The 22,883-nt window shown below is 36.5% G+C and overlaps 1 protein-coding gene across 1 annotated transcript in view; it reads right to left on the bottom strand.

Annotated features, from left to right (window-relative positions):
* The window catches only part of EIF4G3 (eukaryotic translation initiation factor 4 gamma, 3), a 128,575-nt gene that overhangs the window by 93,504 nt on the left and 12,188 nt on the right, over window positions 1-22,883 (bottom strand). Inside the window, exons 6-9 of the mRNA XM_012659254.1 lie at window positions 16,111-16,281; window positions 14,834-15,031; window positions 1,199-1,345; window positions 526-762 (exon numbers count right to left, since the gene is read on the bottom strand). Of these exons, the coding sequence (XP_012514708.1) occupies window positions 526-762; window positions 1,199-1,345; window positions 14,834-15,031; window positions 16,111-16,281 (753 nt within the window). The remainder of the gene's footprint in view (window positions 1-525; window positions 763-1,198; window positions 1,346-14,833; window positions 15,032-16,110; window positions 16,282-22,883) is intronic.

Below are 22,883 nucleotides of genomic sequence, written 5' to 3'. Positions count from 1 at the left end.
GGCCCTGACATTATTTCTTTGAAGCACTTCTAATTTCCACAACCCTTATTTGGACAGCACTATGCTATGTTTGAATTGTAGTATTTTTAATGATTTCTTACATTATGGTTAGATAGCTGAGTCATTAATTAGAGCATAAACTCAAGAAAGCTACCGGGTCTTCATTTCAGCATCACCCTTAGGTGTGGCTCATAGTAACTTTTCTCTCCTTATTTCTGCTCACAATTTGCTATACATACAAATGACTTGTGAAATGGTTATAGAGGAAGAAAAAGAACAAGAGCCAAATAATGTGAACAATCTACAAATTGGCTTTTATGTAATTTGGGACCCTCCTCACCTCTGACTAGTGGAAATGTGCTAAGAAGCATGATGGTCAAACACTGACAATGGAATAGGTAAAAGAAGAAAACTGAGCAATCTAGACTTGTTGAGGCAAGATGGAACTCTTTTGTTGACAGTCTAAGTTCTTTTGCAACTGACAAAGAGCCCGTCCTGAAGGTTTCTAAGTTACCGAAGTTTTACCTTTGCTTTCTCGAAGTCCAGGTCTTTGCCAATGGTGGTGAGCAGGCGACACAGGCACTCCAGGGATTCTTCATCATGGTTCTTCAGCAGCTTCACCACACAGTCATGCATGATGGCTTCAGTAAGCATTTTGAGTTTAAAGAGTTCTCCAATAAACTTGATGTTGCCAATGGATCTCCGCCGGGCTTTGTCCTTGGCTTCTTCTAGTTCATCATGAAGTCTTGTCCTCTCCTCTGGCTGTTGTGTAGGGAGGAATAATAGCATCTGGATGATGAAAACTGTACTGCACAATAGACACTAAGATTCACAGTTCTTACCCTTTCTGGGGGTCAGGTTCCCTCTGAGAACCTGACAGCTAACCATGGACTTACTCCTCAGAAAACTGAACTATACCCAAAAGTTTGCATCCATTTCAGATTTCTGGAACAAAGCAATGTCTCTGAGGTCTAGGATTAGACTGAATCCCTGGCTTGGAGAGGTGAGCTGCTCTGACATTAGGCACTAAAGAAAAGGAATAAAGCATTCCCTGAAATATCAATATGGTATCTCTACATGAAAAAAAGGCTCCAGTCCCCTCTCAAGATAGTAGGGAGATGCTGTATATGGCTTCGTGCAAATTCTACTTGACAGCACTCAAAGTAGATAAGTACTATCTTTCTGTGAAAAAACTTACAGCACTGGCAGCCTCGAGTTCTTTTTGCTTTTTCTCAAAGACGTCATCATCTGCTTTATCTTTTTCAAATTCCTTCTGGCAACGGTTCAGTAGTAGCTTCCGGAAATTCACTGTGTTACCAGGCTTGTCTGCCATGGGTACTTTCAGCTGCATCCAGACAGGAAAATGCAAAAGCAGCAAGGTTAAAGACATTTAAAAATATCTATTTCCTTTATTGTGTAAAATAACGCTGACTAAATCACACATAAGCATTCTACAAGTGGTATACAATTCAGCTTCAAGCATTTCATGATTCAACAATGAGACATCTTGAATTTTACGTAGAAAAACATGAATTCCTCTAATAAAAATGTACTGTATCTTTTATAGCCATGACTCTGGTTGACATGGGAAATCCTTGCCATATCATTAAAACTATAACCCTGCACTTACAGGGTTAAAAAGTAGGGTTAAAAGTAGGGTTACTACTTTTTTTTTAAACTACCATTGTAATATGTATATTGGTTTAAAGGAACAAACAGAAATGACATAAGGCAGGGAAGAATTTCAGGGCCACAGGAAAACTGCTGTACTAGATAAGATCTTTTTTTTTTTTTTAAATTAAGAGATGAGGTTGTGCTCTGTCACCCAGGCTGGAGTGCAATGGCACAATCCTCCCACCTCAGCCTCCTGAGTCACTGGGATTATAGGCGTGACCCACCGCACCCGGATAGATGAGATCCTTATTCTAGAATAGAGGATGGAACATTTGAGAATTTTTGAAATATCTTTTCATTAGGGTAATGTCATAATATTGTAATGCTAGTACTTTGACTATCAATACAGCACATTTACTGCTATTTCTGACATGCCAGAAGAATATACTAGTTCTCCACAAGTTTGGAGGCAAGATGCTTACAAGATTTTCATCTGAATCCAGTAATAATTGTTTTCTAATAACTGTAATAGCTCAAGGTTACTTGAAACCAAACACAGAGATGTTCTTATTAACGTGTTTAGAATATAAGAACAGCATACTGCAGCAGTGATTCTAAAATACTCTATTTTACAGATGAAATCCCCTTGAACATCCTTTTGAACAGCTATTTTATAACATAGCAAAACGGTTTTTCTGGAATCACAAAGTAGCTCCCAAAGTTCTCAAATGTATGCATGGTCTTTGCCCTAGGAGTCACGGTAGATCTCGGTGATAACAGTATGCACTGTATTTATACTCGCAAAATAGTTAATGCTATTAACCAGAATGGACTCGGACAGCTGCTGATCAAGGCTGAATGGCTAGAAAAGCTTCTTGAGAACTGAGGATGATAATGTTATAGCATATTTGTGCTAGAGCTGACAGCACATTCCTCAATATATTCCCTGTGACATATGAAAAATTATTTCAGAAGTCTAGTTCTAATTAACTAAGGGACCAAGTACTTCACTACACATTTCTTTTCAGCAGAAAACATTAACTTAGGAATAGGGGAATATTATTAATATCAAGTAATTTTTTAGACAACCAGAGAAAAGCTAATGTATCCTTACTCCAAATTCAAGCCATACAAATGCAAGTGTCTTAAAATCATTTCAAAGTCAGGCCTATTCTAAAGTCAAACAAGAGGGTTTAGGAATTCATCAGCCTTCAAGAAAAGAAATGCTACATGAAAGCAAAGGTTTTCCAAAGAAAATCTAAAAGTATACTCTCTCTCCTACCATAAGGGACTCAGAACACACAGTATGTACTGACTGTATTAGGAAATACAAAAGAGAACCAAGAAGTATATCCATGAGCAAGCTGGTAAAGAATAGAGCATCAACATGATGTTAGGTTCTAGAACAAACAAGGTTCTAAAAAGTGAGCAGTTATATCCCATTTGCTGCTTTTATAGGAATATAAGTTAAACCAGCCAAAAAGTCCTATCCACCTTCTTGGCATATTCACCTGAATCACCTATATTATCATTAAGTATATAACTGACTTATAAGATAAAAATGGTCTGGGCGACAATTTATTATCTCTAAAGAGATGTTTCCTGCATTACAAGCATTAACTGTGTACAAAATGGGAGAAATGTGGGCAACGATATGAAAATCCAAGCCACTGCCACATGGTAAAAGGTACTAGAGTTAAATTAAGCTCCTACCCCCAAGTCAGAAAGATGAAATAAATACAGTTTGTGACGGTTTGGTTGACAAAAACATACAGAATGACCTAAGTAGGGGAAAAGGTATACAAGCTATTACTTTTATACCTGTAGCACAGGGAAGGCTATGTTGAAAGAGCTGGGTTAGGGATCACTTGCTATAAACAAAAGCAATTCTTTTAACTCAAGTTTCAGTTTCATCATCTAAAACAAGTGAGGCATAGTACCTGGGTCCAGCTGGAGGCCAGCTTTTAGCATCCAGTGTGGAAGCATTTTAATAAGTCACAGATAAGTAAGCTGTAACTGAAATTGAAGGAGTACTAGAATCTGAGTCACCAAATCACAATTTGAATCTCAACTCTCTAACTAATCAACTATGAGAATTTGAGCCACCTCATTGAGCCTCAGTCCCTTCCTCTGAAAGAGACATCTCAATGCTTGTAGATTGAGGGACATTTTAAAACAGCTGTTGAAAAAGGGATCTTTGAAAATAGCCATAATCCCAGCTCTGCCATGTGACTTTGGCCAAGTTACTTAGCTTCAGCAAACTCATTTCTTTCAAAAATGGGGATAACATGTATTTTTTTTTAATTTTTTCTTTTTTTCCCCCCATTTGCTGGTGATGAGAGGGGATAATATGTATCTCTTAGGACTATTGGGAGGATTAAATGAAATAGTCCAGGAACAACAAAAAATAGCAGTTAGCACATAGTAAGAGCCCAGTAAACTAATAAAACTATATTTAAACACCTAGAGCTCTATTTGCAATGCTTATGATTAAAAATTAAGGGTAACCTATAATAACATATGTCTCAAAGAAAGGAAATAAGCAAAGTTAGCTCACTAAGCAGTAAGGAGAGAATCACAAAAAGCAAGAGAAATTAATACCTGCTACCCCAAAACGGTGGTCAAAGTAAATGTCACATGTACAGGGCATGAAGAATATGTGAACGTGTGTAAGGTTTTAGATATCTGCACACAGATTAAAACCAAATAACCAGCAGAATGGCCACCAATTTGCAAGAACATATCTCTGAATGAATGAATACCTAGCTGTACAGTTCCCTAAAGACTCATTATGGAACGAGGTCTTAATGCCCTCTGGGAATGGTTGACAAAGTTATGGAAATACGGGAATGGGCCAGTGAGAACATATCCTATGGGAATAGTGATTCATGGTAATTTTTTTTGTCTTTAAGAGATGATAAATTCAATAGGATTATTACATTAGTAAGTCAGCATTTGTTGTCTGCTGGATACTGGCTGAGGAGGAGATCCACTGAAATTGGTCAGTTGGAGCAGACCATGAGGAGTGGCTATCTTAATCTGGTTGGACTGCCATAACAAAATACCACAGACTGGGCGGCTTAAACAACAAGACATTTATTTCTCACAGTTCTGGAGGCTGAGAAGTCCAAAATCAAGGTGCCGGCAGATTTGGTCCTTGTAAGGACTCTCTTCCTGGATCGCAGACAGCCAACTTCTTGCTGTGTGTCCTTACATGGCAAGCAACAGCTCTTGTGTCTCTTCCTCTTCTTATCAGGGCACTAATTCCATTCTGGGGGCTCTACCTTTATGACCTCAACTAAAACTATTACCTTCCACAGACCCTCACCTCCTAATACAATCACATTGTGAGTCAGGGCTTCCACCTATGAATTTTTTGGGACACAAACATTCAGTCCATAACAGTGGACAAGGCAGATGCTTGCACATGTGATCATGGATAACAGAAAGAATAAAAAGTTTTTTATGACAGTGAGAAAAGGAGCTATTTAGACAACTAAAATGTTCACTTAATAGTCCATGATCAAAATTAAGATGTATAAGTGTTTTAAAAGGGCTATTTGAGAGATGGTTTCTTTTTCTCAGGGAGCAAGGGCGTCAGTTGGAATGTTTTAGTAATGCTGCATGGTAAGCTAGACTCACCATAAAGCACCTACCTTTTCATTTTGACACAGTAGTAAACTAACTGTTTACTGTGTGATGAGACCTGTCCATATATAGGTCACTCAGCAATCTTGGATATGAATATTGTCAGCGTTGGGTAGTAATTTTCTTCAAGCAACAGGACCTGTACTGCTGGCGTATTTGTAAGTATTAAGGATAGATACTTCTTATTCCCAAAAGGATCAAATTCCAGAGACTCAACAAGGGCTGTCAGCTGTGTGGTAATTACGGTAGTCAAACAGGATAGAAAAGGGGATGATTAGCCCTGGCTTTGCTTAGTTCAGGATTTTCAATACTGTCTCAGAATAACAAGATGCTAGTGGCAACCCATGGTCCAGTAGTCATTTTGCCCCAAAAGCAAGTGATGGTCTGAGGTAAAGTATTTGGAATGACTAGTATAATGTAAGCAAGTGGCACCTATGTACTACCTCTAAACTCTGGTTTCTTGAGGATAGTTTACTCTTAAATGTGAAGTAAACAGTAACAAAACAATTGTTCTTTAATTGTTTAATAAAGCAATATATTAATAATTCCCAGGTCCATGGTGACATAACTATCTTCTATCAGTAGTTATGTCCTGACCTTAGTAAACCACTTGCTAAACCTGTACATAACATACTATGAACACATCTATCAACATTAATCTCTATTAGATATACCTGAAGGGGGATGTAGTGTTCAGGTATGCCCACAAGATTTAAAATGGGCTGATCAGTTATGAAAGTGTAAGTTATTTCTGATCATTCTTTTCTTCAACGCATTTTTTTATCTTCCATCAGGAGAGCTGGACATCGCTCCTCCTCCAGTTGAGTCCAGCCACTTGCTATTGCCCAAGGCTGACTTCTCATGTCTATAATTCCAGGCTTTATTTTTGATGAGATTTAACTGCTTCCCTTGCCCTCTGTGTCTCTTCCTATTCTCAGTCCTGTCATTCTTCTTCATGTTTTGCTTTTAAACACTTAAAGTAGTAACACTACAAGTTCTGGATCTGGTAAACAGGACACAGGATGCTTAAAAATCTGCCTTTAAGGCCGCGCGCAGTGGCTCACGCCTGTAATCCTAGCACTCTGGGAGGCCGAGGCAGGTGGATCGTTTGAGCTCAGGAGTTCGAGATCAGCCTGAGCAATAGCGAGACCCCGTCTCTACCACAAACGGAAAGAAATTAATTGGACAGCTAAAAATATATAGAAAAAATTAGCTGGGCATGGTGGCGCGTGCCTGTAGTCCCAGCTACTCAGGAGGCTGAGGCAAAAGGATCGCTTGAGCCCAGGAGTTTGAGGTGCTGTGAGCTAGGCTGACGCCACAGGCACTCTAGCCTGGGCAACAGAGAAAGACTCTGTCTCAAAAAAAAAAAAAATCATCTGCCTTTAGTGCCATTCTTTGTAGCTAAGGTATGCATGCCTGCCACAGCAGACATAAAAAGTACCAAAAGTATAGTCTCAGGGCATAAAACTCTTGCAAGTTGGTTATTTGTTCATTCAGGCATTTACACACTCACTCTTAACATACACATCTGGAGGGTCTATTATGTGTCAGGAACTATTCTAGGTCCTGGGACTTGAACAGTGAACAAAACAGAAAAAGTCCTGCCTTTAAGAGTTTATATTCTAGAGGGGTTCTGACAGGGGGATTTTCATCTCAGTTATGATTAGAACAAAAGTACAGAACTTTAAAGTTCCAGTAATCCAATTTAAAATTGTATTTAAGCACAGATTCAGATACACGACAAGATTTCTCCTGTCTCTTCTTATCCATTTGCCATTCAATTCATATGTCCTCCTCCTAAAAGAAGTGCTAAATTCTAGTTTCAAATGCTTTGCTGTTTGTAAAGGGAGCTTGTGAGGGTGTTCTCACAGGCCTCCCCAGTCATTCCTAGGTGAACCACTAGAAGCAACAATATACTTCAGAGGCAGGGTTTATTATCTCTTATGATTGATCCTCAAAAGCTTTATATGGTTTGCCTTGGTGGAGTTCTATGGTGTATATGGTATGTATGAATGTATGTGCATATATTCAGCACTGCAGAACAACTTCGGAAAGCCAAATCTATTATATCAATTTCCTCTGTAAATCTAAGAAATCTTTCTTAAAAGTCTACCCTTTAAGACCTCATGAAAAAACTGACATACAAAATAATTTTATTCTCTAGGATTCACCTAGATAATCACTGCAAAGAAACAGAAGTTTTATTTATTTTTTTGAGACAGAGACTCACTCTGTCACTCAGACTGGAATGTGGTGGCATGATGATAGCTCATTGCAACCTCCAACTCCCAGGGTCAAGTGATCCTCCTTGCTCAGCCTCCTGAGTAGCTAGGACTATAGGCCCATACCAGCATGTCCAGCAAATTTTAAAATTTTTTTGTAGAGATGAGGTCTGGCTATTGTTGCCCAGGCTCATCTCAAACTCCTGGCCTCAAAGCGATCCTCCCGCCTTGGCCTGCCAATGTGCTGGGATTTCAGGTGTGAACTCCTAGGCCCAGCCAGAAGAGGTCTTAAAAGGAGGTGTGTAATCCATGTAATGTCATGAGGGCAGAACAGTGATTTAACAACTGCTCTAAACAACCAGAGTAAGTATTCTTCCACATCTTAAAATCTCAACAATCTAAGGCCGGGGTTTCTCAACCACAACAGTTCTGACACTTTGGGTTGTATAATTCTTTGTTATGGGGGCTATTCTGTGCACTGTAGAATGCTTAGCAGCATCCCCAACCTTTATCTACTAAAATGCTAGTAGCAATAACTAAAAATGACTCCAGACACTGCCAAGTGTCCCCTGAGAGGACAAAAATCCATCTGGTTGAGATTTCTAATCTAGTTCATTGCTTGAGCTAAGGTTTTACCTTTTAACAAAGAATAACTATCAAAAAATATATTTGAAACTTCTATTGTGTAAGTACAAAATCTCTGTTTAGGCAATTTTGTAGTTTTCAGAGAAAGTTGTACAATAGGGATAACAGAATGGTTGTGAGGATTAAATAAGTTAGACATAACCAGTTTAGCACATATTTCAAAAAAAAAATATTGCTCTGATTCCCACTACTCTTTAGGACCATATTATATGACAATACATGGTTAAGCAAAACTAGATTCCCTTATTTCAAATAACCAACACTGATAATCCATGAAAAGTGGCACAGGCCTATACATTTTTTAAGACTATAAATCAGGCCAAAGACTTTACAATTTAACCTGTGGCTGGCTCAAGTAAAATATACTGATAATGAATTTACTTGAATAAATTAATAAGTACCATAAATAACAAAAAAGTACCTTCCCCAGGTTTAATTTTTTATTTACTGTCTTCAATTTCTGTCATTCTGTCAGGAAGTATCATTTCTCAAACTAATAATTACCTTAAGGGAATTTTTAAAAGTGCCCATGGTCTAATAGGTTTGGAAAATGCTGTACACAGTGGATCTTTCCTATTTGATTTCCCAAGAAACATTAGCATAGTAAACAGAAGCTTGAAGTAAAGAAATCTGCTTAAGCTGGCATTAGTGAAATGTATAACAACATCTCAGTTTTGGGCAACACTGGTCTATGTACATGCCATCTTGAAAAAGTATTGGCTAGATTTCTTTTCTAACAGAGTATAAAATAATATAGCACATATGTATTCATCGCCCAAATTTGTCAAATCCTAACATTTAAACATTTTTGTTTTAGATCTTTTTAAAAGAAACTAAACATTAAAGCTTAAGAGCCCATAGTGCTTTTTAAACTCTTCACTCTATTGTTCAGTTTTTGTTTTTAAAAACTTTTTAACGTTCAGCTCAATGAATTATGACAAAGAAAACTTCCATAAACACCACCAAGTATAAGTATAGCACCAGGTCAAGATACAGAACACTGAAAACCTCTTAGAAGATCCACTTGAATTCTTCCAAAGCACAACCACCACTCTGCCTCCAAAGTTACGAAAGCCTTCTAGGTTGTTTAAACAATTACTTCCTTGAATATATGCAACCCTTAACACCATAGATGTGCATCCCCAAACATCAAAGTTTATTTTTGTTTCATTTTTGAACATTAATATAAAAAAATCAGCCAGGCGCGGTGGCTCACGCCTATAATCCTAGCTCTCTGGGAGGCTGAGGCGGGAGGATTGTTTGAGCTCAGGAGTTCGAAACCAGCCTGAGCAAGAGTGAGACCCCGTCTCTACTAAAAATAGAAAGAAATTAATTGGACAACTAAAAATACATAGAAAAAAGTTAGCCGGGCATGGTGGCACATGCCTGTAGTCCCAGCTACTAGGGAGGCTTAGGCAGAAGGATTGCTTGAGTCCAGGAGTTTGAGGTTGCTGTGAGCTAGGATGACACCATGGCACTCTAGCCCGAGCAACACAGTGAGACTCTGTCTCAAAAAAAAAAAAAAAAAAAAAAAAATCACATAGTATCTTTTGGGTCTGGCTTCTTTTGCTCATGTATTTTTGTGAGATTCACCCATGTGCATGTAGTTGTAGTTTAGGTTCATTGCTCTTGTATAAACATGTAACAATTTATCTGTCCATACTACTGATGGAAATTGTTTCATTTTTTTTCCAGTACGAAAATACTACAAACATTTTTGTATGTTTCCTAGCATATAAGAAATTTATATTTATTGGTTGGGTTTATACCCAAGAATGGAAACGCTGATTATAGCAGAAAAATAACTTTAGCTTTAGTATATAACACTAAACTCTTTTCCACAGTGGTTGTTGCAATTGACATTCCCACTAGCAGTATGTGAGAGTCCTTGTTGCTTCAACTATTTTGTAACTACCTAGTAATTTAGAAATCTGGTGTTACTGTATGGTTTTGTTTTTCACCTAGTTTATCAATCTTTTCACATTTGTCAGTCATTTGGATATTTTGTGAAATGTCTGTGCAAAGCTCTTGTCCATTTAAAAAACTTTTTCTTACTAATTTGTAGGGTTTTTAAAAATTATCTGACATAAATCCTTTATTGGATTTTTGTGTTACAATTATATTCTCCTACTACGAGGCTTGCATTTTTACTCTCTTTAACATCCTTTGATAAAAAAATGTTTGTAATTTTAATGTAGTTCAATTTATCAATCCCTTTCTATACAGTGATTTTTGCGTTCTGATTATGAAACATTCAGGCAAATTATTTTTCTTTTTAATATTATCTTTCCCTGGCTTTTTATCTTTTATTGTTAGTAGCTTTATTATGACTAGCTTAAGAGTTTTTTCATTTTCATGTTTTTTAAAAAAAATTCATTTGTGCGGTTTGTTAAGAAGTCAGAAATTGTGAAAAATTTCTCAGCCATTCTCTTTAGTTATTACTTTTTAAAGTTCTATCTCCTCTCTTCCTAAGACTCCAACTAGAACAAAGTTAGATCTACTTACAGAATCCTCCCCACCTCTTACTGTCCTTTTTGTATTTTTCATCTCTTGGTTTCTCTGTGCTTCATTCTGGACATTTTCTATGGACCTATCTTGTAGTTTATAATTGTTCTCCTTAGCTGTGTCAGATATCCTGTTAAACCCATCCATTAAATTCTTAATTTTATTATAAAATTCAGTTCTAGAATTTCTACTTGGTTCTTTGATATACTTTCTAGTTCACTGTTGAAGTTTATAATCTCATCTTTATTACCCTGAACAAAATAAGTATAGTCATTTAAAATCTATGCCTGATAAAGTATCTGGAGCCCTTGCAGGACAATGGTTTGTTTGTTGCTGGTTCTCATTCATGTCTTTTTTCCTTGTGTGTCTAATTATTTCCAGTTGTGTGCTAAACATCAGAAAAACTGTTCATAGAAATATTAAATAATTTAAAGACTATTATGAGAGTCTCTAGATTTTTGCTTGCTTCTTGCAGGTACCTATGGGAGCACTAACAATCTCAAATAACTATGATCCAAACTAAGGATTGAGATGATTTGATGTAAAGCTACAGTCCCTGTGACAGCAGGTCAATTTCTGGCTCACCTTTATTCTAAGCATTCAGTCCTTTGGGATCTCAACCTAAAATATAGGAGGATTTACTACAGCTGCTTCTGTCACTCCTTTAGGTGGGCCTTGGTCCCAAATTCTAACCTCCCTGGCCCAGCAACTCTATGAAAAATGAGTTGTTCTTGACTTTTAGGTGCCTTTTCCAGAGGGATGTTTCATCAAATGTCTCACTCTCTTCTGTGAATTTCTACTTTTTCTAGGATTTTAGACTTAGTAATTAATTCTTCAGTATTGTTTAGCTCTCTGATGCCTTCAAGATTTTCTACCGCCCCCCAAACCAAAAACCAGCTTGAAAGACTGAAATGATAGGAAACAAGCTTAAAAGGCCAGCGGGTGGGGATAAACACGGCATTATGTGGCCCTTAAAGTATGCAGGTTGCCTGGGAGGCCAGGCCTGTGGAGACCGAGGGCAAGGGGAGAGATGCTGGGGGGCTGGAGATAGGGAGATACTGAAGCCCATCTGCCTTTCCTGGCACTGGGGTAGTTTTTAGTGATGGGCTTACTGATACTCTCCTAGCCTCTGTATAGATGCCTTCAAGATTTTAAAAAATGTTGTGACCAGTTTTTCTAATTGGTCTCCATGGAAGGGTGGTCTGAATTATCTAACTTGTCATTACCAGAAGTCCTAATACTTACCCTTGTATACTTTAGCTTAATTTCACTTCCTTCTTCCTTATGTTGAATTTGATGTTTATTATTTCCAATCAGTGTAATTTTATTATATATTTAGTTAATAACAATTTTATCTTGCATATTTGAAGTTGACCCATGCCAATAGAATTAGTACTATTTCAATAATTTTTTTCTTTTTTTTTTTTTAAAGAGACAGGGTCTCACTCTGTTTTCCAGGCTGGAGTGCAGTGGTGCAACCACAGCCCACTGCAGTCTCGAACTCCTGAGCTCAAGCAATCCTGCTTCAGCCTCCTGAGTGGCTAGGACTACAGGCGTGCACTACCATACCTGGCTAATTTTTTTTTTTCTTTCTTCCATTTTTTTTTTTAGAGATGGGGTCTCACTATGTTGCCCTGGTTTTGACTTCCTGGCCCCAACTGATCCTCCTGCCTCAGCTTCCCAACTAGCTTGGTTTATAGGTGTCAGCCACCACACTCCACTCCTTCTTCATTAATTTTAATTGTTGCTGTATAGATATTATTATTCAAATCCATTAATCAAAAAAGTATAGTATACTCTTATTGCCCTATTTAGGCAGCCTATTTGAATTGTTTGCTATTATTCACTATTAAAACCAAATAAAAAATAAACATTCTTATATATGATTCCTTGTGGAAATCTGGGAATTTCTATGAGGTATGAACCAAGATGTGAAATTACTGGGGAATATCATATGAGAATCTTCAACACTATCATCCATTTACTCTCCAAAGTGGTTGTATTCATATTTGTGAATATTTAAAACGGTTTTTTTTTAATCTTGAGAGAGTGAATTGTATAGGATTGTGATTGATCTTTTCTTGGTTTATCACTTTCCTAATAATGAATAATGATGAATATCTTAAGTTTATTGGCCAATGGATTTTCACTCCTATCAACTGCCTATTTTTTGTTTTTTTTCTGAGACAGAGTCTCACTCTGTTGCCCTGGCTAGAGTGCTGCGGCATTAGCCTAGCTAACAGCAACCTCAAACTCCTGGGCTCAAGCGATCCTACTGCCTCAGCCTCCCGAGTAGCTGGGACTACAGGCATGCACCACCATGCCTGGCTAATTTTTTCTATATATTTTTAGTTGTCCAGATAATTTCTTTCTATTTTTTTAGTAGAGATGGGGTCTTGCTCTTGCTCGGGCTGGTCTCGAACTCCTGAGTTCAAACAATCTGCCCGCCTAGGCCTCCCAGAGTGTTAGGATTACAGGCGTGAGCCACCGCGCCCGGCCTCAACTGCCTATTTTTTAATTGGGCTAGTTTTCCCATTATTGATTTGCTTCTTTTTCCCCAATTCTGGATTCTATTATAATACTTTACCAGTTATATGCATTCCAAACAGACTCTCCCAAGCTGTAGTTTCATCTTTATATTTATGTATTTACGGGTATCTTTTGCTGCACCAAAAATTGTAAATTTTAACAGTCAAATTTAATACCTTTTCCTTTATGTTTTGAATCTTGCTAAAGAAATCTTTTCCCATTCAGAAAGATAGTCTCCTCAATTTTCTTCTATAAGTTTAGCTTTTCATACTTAGAAGCACAATACTCCTATAATTGTTTGATGTTTGTACTTGGTTTGTATTAGGAACCTATGATTCTATTCTCATTGCCATCATTTTATTTCAGCCTCTCAATATCTCAAAAGTAAATCAGCTATGGTGTTAGAAGTCAGGAAATTGGTTACCTTTAAGGAACAGTAAAGAGTACTGACCAGGGTGTAAGGTGTGTTCACTCTGCTGATACACACTGCACTGTAGATTAACAATTTCTACACTTTTCTGTAAGCATGCTGCAGTGGTGGGCTGAAGCTGGTTCATACTGGTTTGGGAGACTTGAACATACCTGGAATATGTTCTTTCTTCTCTATACTTGTACTCCCCCTGCCCATCATCCCAGGTCTAACTCAAACTCTACTTGCTTCATAAACTTTTTGTCACTCCCCCACCAACATAGTGATTTCTTTTTCTTCCAACATATTTTTTGGTCTAAACCATCCATTGAGGCATCACCATACTGCCACATCACAAAATACTTTATAAGTCATTTTTTTCTTAGAAATGCTTTTCCAAGGCGGATTTTGAGTTCCTTAAGGACAGAAGAACTTTTCCAAGCCCCCAAAGACTTACCTACCTTTGATATAGGTACTCAAAAATATAGGTAGAATGACAGAATTTTGCATTTTCATGGCTTGTTTCTAAAAAGCGAGGCACGATGACAATGAATTGTCGTAAGTAAGAAGAAACTCAAATGTTAAAGGGACACACATTTCTGACACAAGTACCTTGGTAACAGTAATAGGAAGAGAAAACACAGATGGTACATGGCAGTTTTATGATTGCAGAATAGAGCAGGACAATGAACACTAATCAGAAGTTCTTTGGTCTCCCACTTTGTCTTGCCCTAGATTTGACAGGCTGTGGAGATTAAATGGCTGCGGACAATGTAAAGAGAGAGAAATCTCACAGTTTCTATGAGATGAAATTATTAGTTTTGAAACCTTCTGGACCACATGACAACTATCCTTTCATTTTCACAAAGGTTAGAATCATAACCAACATATTTTTAAATTTCAAATTTAATTAAATGTGAAAATAAGCATTTGCTTTATTTCTGTAGCATGACATGTCAGGAAAAATTGGTTGCCCACAATAATTTCAAATTACTAATTTAAACCTTACTCATTCTTCCTCACGTTGGATGAGACCATCTCATGCCCATTTCAGTATAGTCTCCACATCCCCCTCCAGCGGTGAGTACGTAACTTTAATAAAACAAGATTCTCTTTATACAATGAGGATACTGTATCAGTAAGTGCTAAAAATATATTCTCCCCTTTACGTTGCCCCAATAACAATTCTGGGAAGAATGTGTAGTGAGGGGAGAATATACCTCTTGAAGATTTCTGGTTTTACTCCTTCCTCTCTTCTTACCGTTACTAGACATCGACACATGTTTGCGTAAGCCACAGAGAAACTGGGTTCATCAATAGCCTTCTCAAAGACCAGGTCAATGACTCCTTTCAGCCTCTCCTCTGTGTCAACAGTAAGCCCTGACACTTGCTTCATCAGTTGGTTGAACATCTGTGGTGTCAATTTATTTAAGATACTTCGAACTTTTCTAAAAAGTTCCTAGAAGGGCCACAAAAAAGAAAAGAGCATTAAAGTAGCTGTGACAATATATTACTTTCTGTAAGGATTAATTTTTTTGTAATTTATAAGTTCAACATTTCAAATTATTAACAAAAGCTGTGAACTAGTCACAGAAATAATTAAACTCATCTATTTTACTAAATAGTCAAAAATTATAATACTTTCTTTTCATTACTGATGGAAATTCTAGGAACTAGGTGTATTCATACTTCGCTGGTGGGAATATCATCTGTACATTTCTAAGGGCAATGTGACAATGTGTATCAAAAGCTTCAAAACTATGGATGTGCTCTCTAAACCAGTAATTATTTACTTCTAGAAATTTATTTAGGGACAGGTAAAAAGATTTTAACTATGAGAAGTTCCATTGTAACACCTTATAGTAAATAATTTCAATGCATAAAAATAGGAATTTGCCTGAATTATGGCATAATATGGAATACTAGGCAAAAGTCTTTTAAAATAGTGTTGTAAAAACACTGAACAAATTAGGAATAGAAAGGACCTTTCCCAACTAGAAAAAGGGCATCTATAACCCTATTTAATGACGAAAGGCTAAATGCTTTCCCCTAAGATTGAGAATAAGGCAAAAAATATTTATTCTCACTATTTCTTTTTATTGCAAAAGATTCCAAAACAAAATGAATTTCTAAATTCTAGCTTATTAGAAATGAAGGCCTGACAAGGACATATAAAGCAATGTATTTAGTAATTAGATTAGCACAGGAGAAAGAAACTCAATCACTGAGGATGTAAAAATGCATTTTAAAGAAATAAAATATTAATTTAAGCTTGAATGATAAGTCTATGACATATGAACCCTTGAAACATGGTGACTATTCTGAAAAGGCACACAGACGGCAATTTCAAGAGAATATGGTAGTAGGTTGCCTGGCATTCGTGATGGCTTTTAGAACAATGCTTTTAATAAGAAAAAATATACAAAAAACCTTAAATTGATACCTTTACATATATTAATAAGGCAAAATAAGTTAAACAAAATTTTTAAAATATCATTATAATTCCAAAACAATGTTAGGATATGCTTCTGTTTTCACCTGGGTTTTAATGTTTTCAGGATCTTCAGCTTGGCTGTCTCGTTTTTGGCTGGGTTTCCAGGCATTCTCTGCCTTTTTCAGGTGTACATCTTCTTTTACAGAAACTGTGATGATCTTTCTGGGTTCTCTTCTTTGGCCAGGTTGAGATCTCCGTGGTCCAACATTCAACAACTAGGACAAGAATATTTATCTATTCAGAGTACTTACAATTTGTCTCTGCTCTGCTGTGCAAGTAAAGCTTGATGATCACACCAAACACTACTAGATGCAAAGACTGGGTATTAGGCATTCAGGTTTTTTATCTTTATTTTTAGACATTCAAGTTAAATGTGATCTTTTGAGGGGAGGTGAGATTAAGAAAAATAACCACAGAATACCATCAACATAATGTTCTCCACCACTACAATTTTTGATCCTGAGTTCCTAAATGAGACAGAAAATCACTTTGTTTGATAAAGCTGTTATTCCTAACAAGAAAGACTATACCTAACTGAAGTTCTACATATTACCAGCTGTATGATTATGGACCGGTCATTTGAATAATTATAAAAATTCACAGACAGTAATCATCAAAGTTATAATCTGCTTCAAAAATTGGGTTTCTATACTTCCATGATAAACTGCAAATATAACCTCATCACTAAAATTCTTGGTAGCATCAACTGAATTCAGCCTGACTGTATATCATAAGGAATCCCTCTCAAATTTCTGGGTCAGAAATACTAAAATAAGCCTATCAATATCAGGAATTACAGTCAAAATAAATTACTGTATGAAAAAATGTCTTGTACTTGTTAGCTCTCTGTTCCTGCTAGATTCTAACTATACTCTTCCATTAAAACCAATAAATGTTGGTGTGTCATAGTGGCCACCAAATTAAGTACTGTTACTGCAAGAGATAACGGGGTAAGTTAAACGTTGCTTTTGTGTATCAAAATACTCATAATACTTGCTACCTTAAATGCCTGGAAATCATTTTCTAAGATTAAGCATCTGGGTTGATACTAAGTTCTACTATCTCCTAGACCTGTTTCATGTTGACTACCATTACTTTTTCTGATATATCATTCTTTAAATGCCAAGCAAATGTTGGCCATCAGGTTTTTCTTTTTTTCCCCCCTCGGTTGCACTGAAGGACTACTAGCCATTAGATTCCAAGAGAGAAGAAAAAAAATCACACAATGCATGTAGATGAGAATTCACCTCTCACTGAATGCCCCAACAATGCCCTTTTGAATTCATATAAAGCTTCAGAGAAAGAAGTATAGACTCGAATGTCATACCTTATATAAAAAGACAGCTTCTAGGAGAGACATGGTCTGAGGCATAAGCTGATAAGCTTAAAAGCCTTTACACATCAGTCATTGACAGAATTATTCCCTTAGCTTTAGCATTTGCCCCAATTAGAAATGGTAGTATCAAGAACACATCAGGAACAAAAGTTAGAATTTCTGGGAAACTCATACCAATCTTGTCAAATGCATCCAGCTAATGATACAGTAATGATAGTGTGAATGAACTCTATTTGGCAAACATGAAAAAAAAGGTCAGATAAACCCAGAGGTATCAGGCATGGTAAAACTGAAAGAAACTAAAGAAGATCATCAGACCAGAAAAATACTAATAGGGAACAGGTGCTAAACCAGACAGTACTACTATAAGAACACTTATTTATAAGTGAAACTTCGTAAGGTAGCCCAGACCAAATAATTCTGTTAAGAAAATGTGGTAAGTAAAGTCTGGTTTTTATAACTCAGGTTATATTCTAGTGTAAACTTGTGTGGCTTAATAATAACTTTTTCAGTGCTTGGATTAAACTCAAGTAAAGAATTATATGATAAAACATTTAATTTAATCCATGCATTTGCTCATAAAAATTTGTCTAGAACAAATATTTCTGGGTGTAATAAAAGGAAATAATATCAAAATCATATAAGAGCCATAGAATACATACTTGGAGATAAAGTCGGAAAAGGTCCATTTCCAAAAACTACTGCAAATAACAAGGATTATGCCTTGAGATCTGAATGTGGAATGTGGCAGATAAGATTTATGCTATATTCCTGTACCTGCTCCAAAGCAATTATATGTGAATTTCAAAAGAGCCATACAGGGATATGAGAAATATTACTAAATAAATAACCACAACACTTCAAAGCAAAAAAAATTTTTGAAAGGCTAACAAATTGTTAGTCTGGGACAAAATTGTTAAAATTATAACCCATGTGTAAAGCTCCGAAGACAAATTTAAAAATTATGTTTGTATATCTCTGGATATAAACTAAGATGAACACTTTTCACAAATATTTGAGTATTTTGAGTCCTCAATAGATTTACTATACTTATAAATCCTTAATACAGTCAATTAATCAGTCTCTAATTTCTCATATTTACATTCTGGGAATGAATTCACTCTCTGGAACATCAACGCCTGGACAGTAGTGCAGTGAAGAAAAAAGGCATAGTAGAAGACAAAAGAACTGGACTCTAGAGTCCAAATCTGCTACTATGAGCAAAGTTACTGTAAGCCTCTTAACGTTGATGAGTTTAAGCTTTCTCATATATACAATGCCCCCCATACCTGAAAGTTATTGAGAGGATCACAAGATATAAGCCATGTAACAGGACCTTAACAGCTAGGTAAGGTATCATCATCAATATCAACAAACCAAAAAAAGCTTTAAAAAAAATTATATGAAGATTTAAACACATTTTGTTTCTTTTTGTGTGTAAAAAAATTAATACAAATTATCATCCTTCAAAAGGGGCACCATATGATGAATGGCTCATTTACTAAACACAAACAAAATCTGGGGTCCTGTGCTAAGAGTAAAGGAGCATACAACAAGACACGACGTCTGCTTTCTTTGCCTGAAAGACAGACAATCCTGATTAATGGCTAGAGGAGGAACTTTAAGATATACTATGCTCAAAGTCCACAACGTCAGAACTAAAATGAAGTGTTGGAATTTGGGGTTGATTAGTGAACCATAGTTTTTTTCTTAGGTGAACGTGAAGTTTAAATTTTTTACCCAATCTGATTTTTCATAAATGTGTTAAATAAGAAATTATAGCCATCTCTGTTTTACAATTTAATATATATTGCTCCTTTCTCAATTTCCTGGTTTTTTGTTTTGTTTTGTTTTGAGACAGAGCCTTACTCCGTTACCCTGGATAGAGTGCAGTGGCATCATCGTAGCTCACTGCGGCTTCAAACTTCTGGGCTCAAATGATCCTCCTGCCTCAGCCTTCCGAGTAGGTGGGACTACAGGAGCACACCACGATGCCCGGCTAAATTTTTCTATTTTTAGTAGAGAATGGGGGTCTCACTTTTGCCCAGGCTGGTATTGAACTCCTCAGTTCAAGTGATCTGTGAGCCTTGGCCTACCAGAGGGTTAGGATTACAGGCATGAGCCACTGCACCCGCCCACATTGCTCCTTTCTCATTCAGACTATAACTGCCAATTCTTCAGCTTACCTGGATAAACAAAGAAAACGGAACCAACGTTCACCAGCAATTTTTAAAGACTAAAGACAACCAAGTGTTGCTGTAAAGAGAAAAGGGAGAAGCTCAGGTGGGAGGATTGCTGGAGAACAGGGGTTTGAGGCCACCCTGGGCAATACAGCAAGATCCCGTATCTAAAAAAAATTTAAAAATTAGCCTATAGTTCTAGCTACTTATAAGGTTAAGGCAGAAGGACTGAATGAGCCCAGGAGTTGGAGGTTACAGTGAGCTATGATATTACCATTTTACTCCAGCCTGGGTGACAGAGCAAGATTCTGTTTCTTAAAAAGAGAGAGAGAGAAAGAAGGGAGAAATGGTATGAACTCATGAAATTTTTTTGCTCTTAGGATTTTTATAATAAATCAGTTAATCTTAAAAGTTAGTTAAAAGGAATATGAATGACAATTTACAAGTCTAGGCCCACAGCCCCTCTTAAGATACATCTTTTGGGGTACTTTTTGTGATGTCTGCAAATAGATCACTATTAAAATATCACCACATAAAGATATTCCATGTTCATGGACTGGAAGAATCAACATTGTTAAAATGTCCATAGTACCCCAAAAGATGTACAGATTCAATGCAATCCCCATCAAAATACCAATGACATTCTTCACAGAAAAAATAATCCTAAAATTTATATGGAACCACAAAAGATCCAGAATAGTCAAATCCATTCTGAGCAAAAAGAACAAAACTGGAGGAATCATGTTACCTGACTTTAAACTATACTACAGAGCTTCAAATCAAAACAGCATGGTAGTGGCATAAAAACACATAGAACAATGGAACAGAATAGAGAACCGAGAAATAAATCCACACATCTATAGTGAACTTATCTCCAACAAAGGTGCCAAGAACATATAGTGGGGAAAGGACGGTCTCTTCAATAAATGGTGCCAGGAAAACTGGATATACATATGCAGAAGAATGAAACTAGACTGTGATCTCTCACCATATACAAAAATCAAATCAAAATAGATTAAAGACTTAAATAAATCTAAGACCTGAAACTACAAAACTACTAAAAGAAAACACTTGAGGAAATGCTTCAGGACATTGGCCTGGGCAAGGACTTCTTGAGCAATACCCCCAATGCACAGGTAATGAAAGCAAAATTGGACAAATGGGATCACATCAAGCTAAAAAGCTTCTGCACAGCAAAGAAAACAATTAATAAAGTGAAGAGATAACCCATGGAATGGGAGAAAATATTTGCAAACTACCCATCTGACAAGGGATTAATAGCTAGAATATATAAGGAGCTCCAAAAACTTGACAGGGAAAAAAAAAATCAAATAATCTGATTTAAAAATGGGTAAAAAGGATCTGAGTAGACATTTCTCAAAAGAAGACAAACGAATGGCCAACAGGTATATGAAAAAATGCTCATCATTAGTTACCAGAGAAATATGAATTCAAACCGCAACGAGATATCATCTCACCCCAGTTAAAATGGCTTCTATCAAAAAGATAGGCAATAATGAATGCTGGTGAGGTTGTGGAGAAAGGGGAACCCCCACACATTGTTGATGGGAATGCAAATTAGTGCAACCACTATGGAGGACAGTATGGGGGTCCCTTGAAAAATTAAAAATACAACTACCACATGACCCAGCAATCCCAGTGCTGGGTATATACCAAAAGGAAGAAAAATCAGTATATCAAAAAGATATCTGTACTCCCACGTTTATTGCAGCACTATTCACAATAGCCAAGATTTGGAATCAACCTAAGTGTCCATCAACACATGAATGGATAAAGAAATTGTGGTACATACACACAGTGGAATATTAGATAGCCACGAGAGAGAATGAAATCTTGCCATTTGCAACAACATGAATGGAACTGGAGAACATTACATAAAATCAAATAAGCGAACCACAGAAAGACAAATCTCACATGTTCTCACTCATATGTGGGAGCTAAATATGAAAAATAATTGATGTCATGGAGACAGAGTGGCATTATGGTTACTACCAGAGGCTGGGGAGAGAGAGATAAAGTGGGGATGGTTAATGGGTACAAAAATATAGTTAAATAGTTAGAATGAACAATATTGGATAGCACAACAAATCAACAATAAGTTGACTATAATCAACAATATGTTAGGATATACTTTAAAATAACTAGAAGAGTGTAACTGGAATGTTCTTAACACAAAGAAATGATAAATGCCTGTAGTGATGGATATTCTATTTACCCTGATTTGATTAATTCCTACTGTATGCCTGTATCAAAATGTCACAGGTACTCTATCAAGATATACAACTATTATCTACCCATAATAATTAAAAATAAAAAAATAAAAATCACCAAAAAATTTAAATATCACCACACCTGCCATGTAATTTGATTTTTAAAATAACTAGAAAGATGTTATTTCCTAGGCATTTCCAATAGATATATACTTTACCATCCACTGAAGGACATTTATGTTTGAAAACTATACATATCTTCATGACAATTTAAAACAATAGGTATACATTAATAATATTTTGTAACAAGTCTGCTGCAGAAAAGTTTATACCAGAAGTCATGGCTACTTGAGCCATACTATGGAGCATACTTCATAGATTTTAATATCATTAGGTGGTAATTAATTATAAGCCAGTTTGGACAACTGGCAAAAGTGACTGGAAGTATGGAACCAGAAATAAGGACTAGTAGAGCTGCTGCCTCTTTCCAAACAATATTAAGTTTTGTTCCCTTATATATATTAGATATTTATGTCCTATGACATTCCCATCTGTATCAACATCAATATGCCAAGGGTATATTGGGTAAATTAAGTGAAGAATGTTATCTAGGGGAGAGGCTAGAAGAATAACTACTTTCATTAAAGGCTTAACATACCAACATTACCCTGAGAGATCACAATTTCACTAGCTTTTGACACAAGACAAAGCTATTTAAAAAAAGAAAATTAAATAATTAACCCTGACCTTTTTGGAGACACTACAAAATCTAGATAATGTCTCATTTCCAGTCACTAGTGTAAATGCACCAGAATAATTCACTGATCTGATCAATATATGCAGGCATATAAATGAATGGACAAATACACATTGTGATAAAGTTACTTTTAAAATTCATTTTCTTTTTCAGCATTTTAAAAGAAATACAAGGCTGGGCGCGGTGGCTCACACCTGTAATCCTAGCACTCTGGGAGGCCAAGGCGGGTGGATCACTCAACGTCAGGAGTTCGAGACCAGCCTGAGCAAGAGCGAGACCCTGTCTCTACTAAAAAATAGAAAGAAATTAGCTG

This window comes from Propithecus coquereli, unplaced genomic scaffold (assembly GCF_000956105.1).
Source record: "Propithecus coquereli isolate 6110/MARCELLA unplaced genomic scaffold, Pcoq_1.0 Scaffold600, whole genome shotgun sequence".
NCBI lineage: Eukaryota > Metazoa > Chordata > Mammalia > Primates > Indriidae > Propithecus > Propithecus coquereli.
The sequence above is the reverse complement of the archived record's forward strand: the minus strand, read 5'-3'. Positions and strand labels throughout refer to the sequence as shown.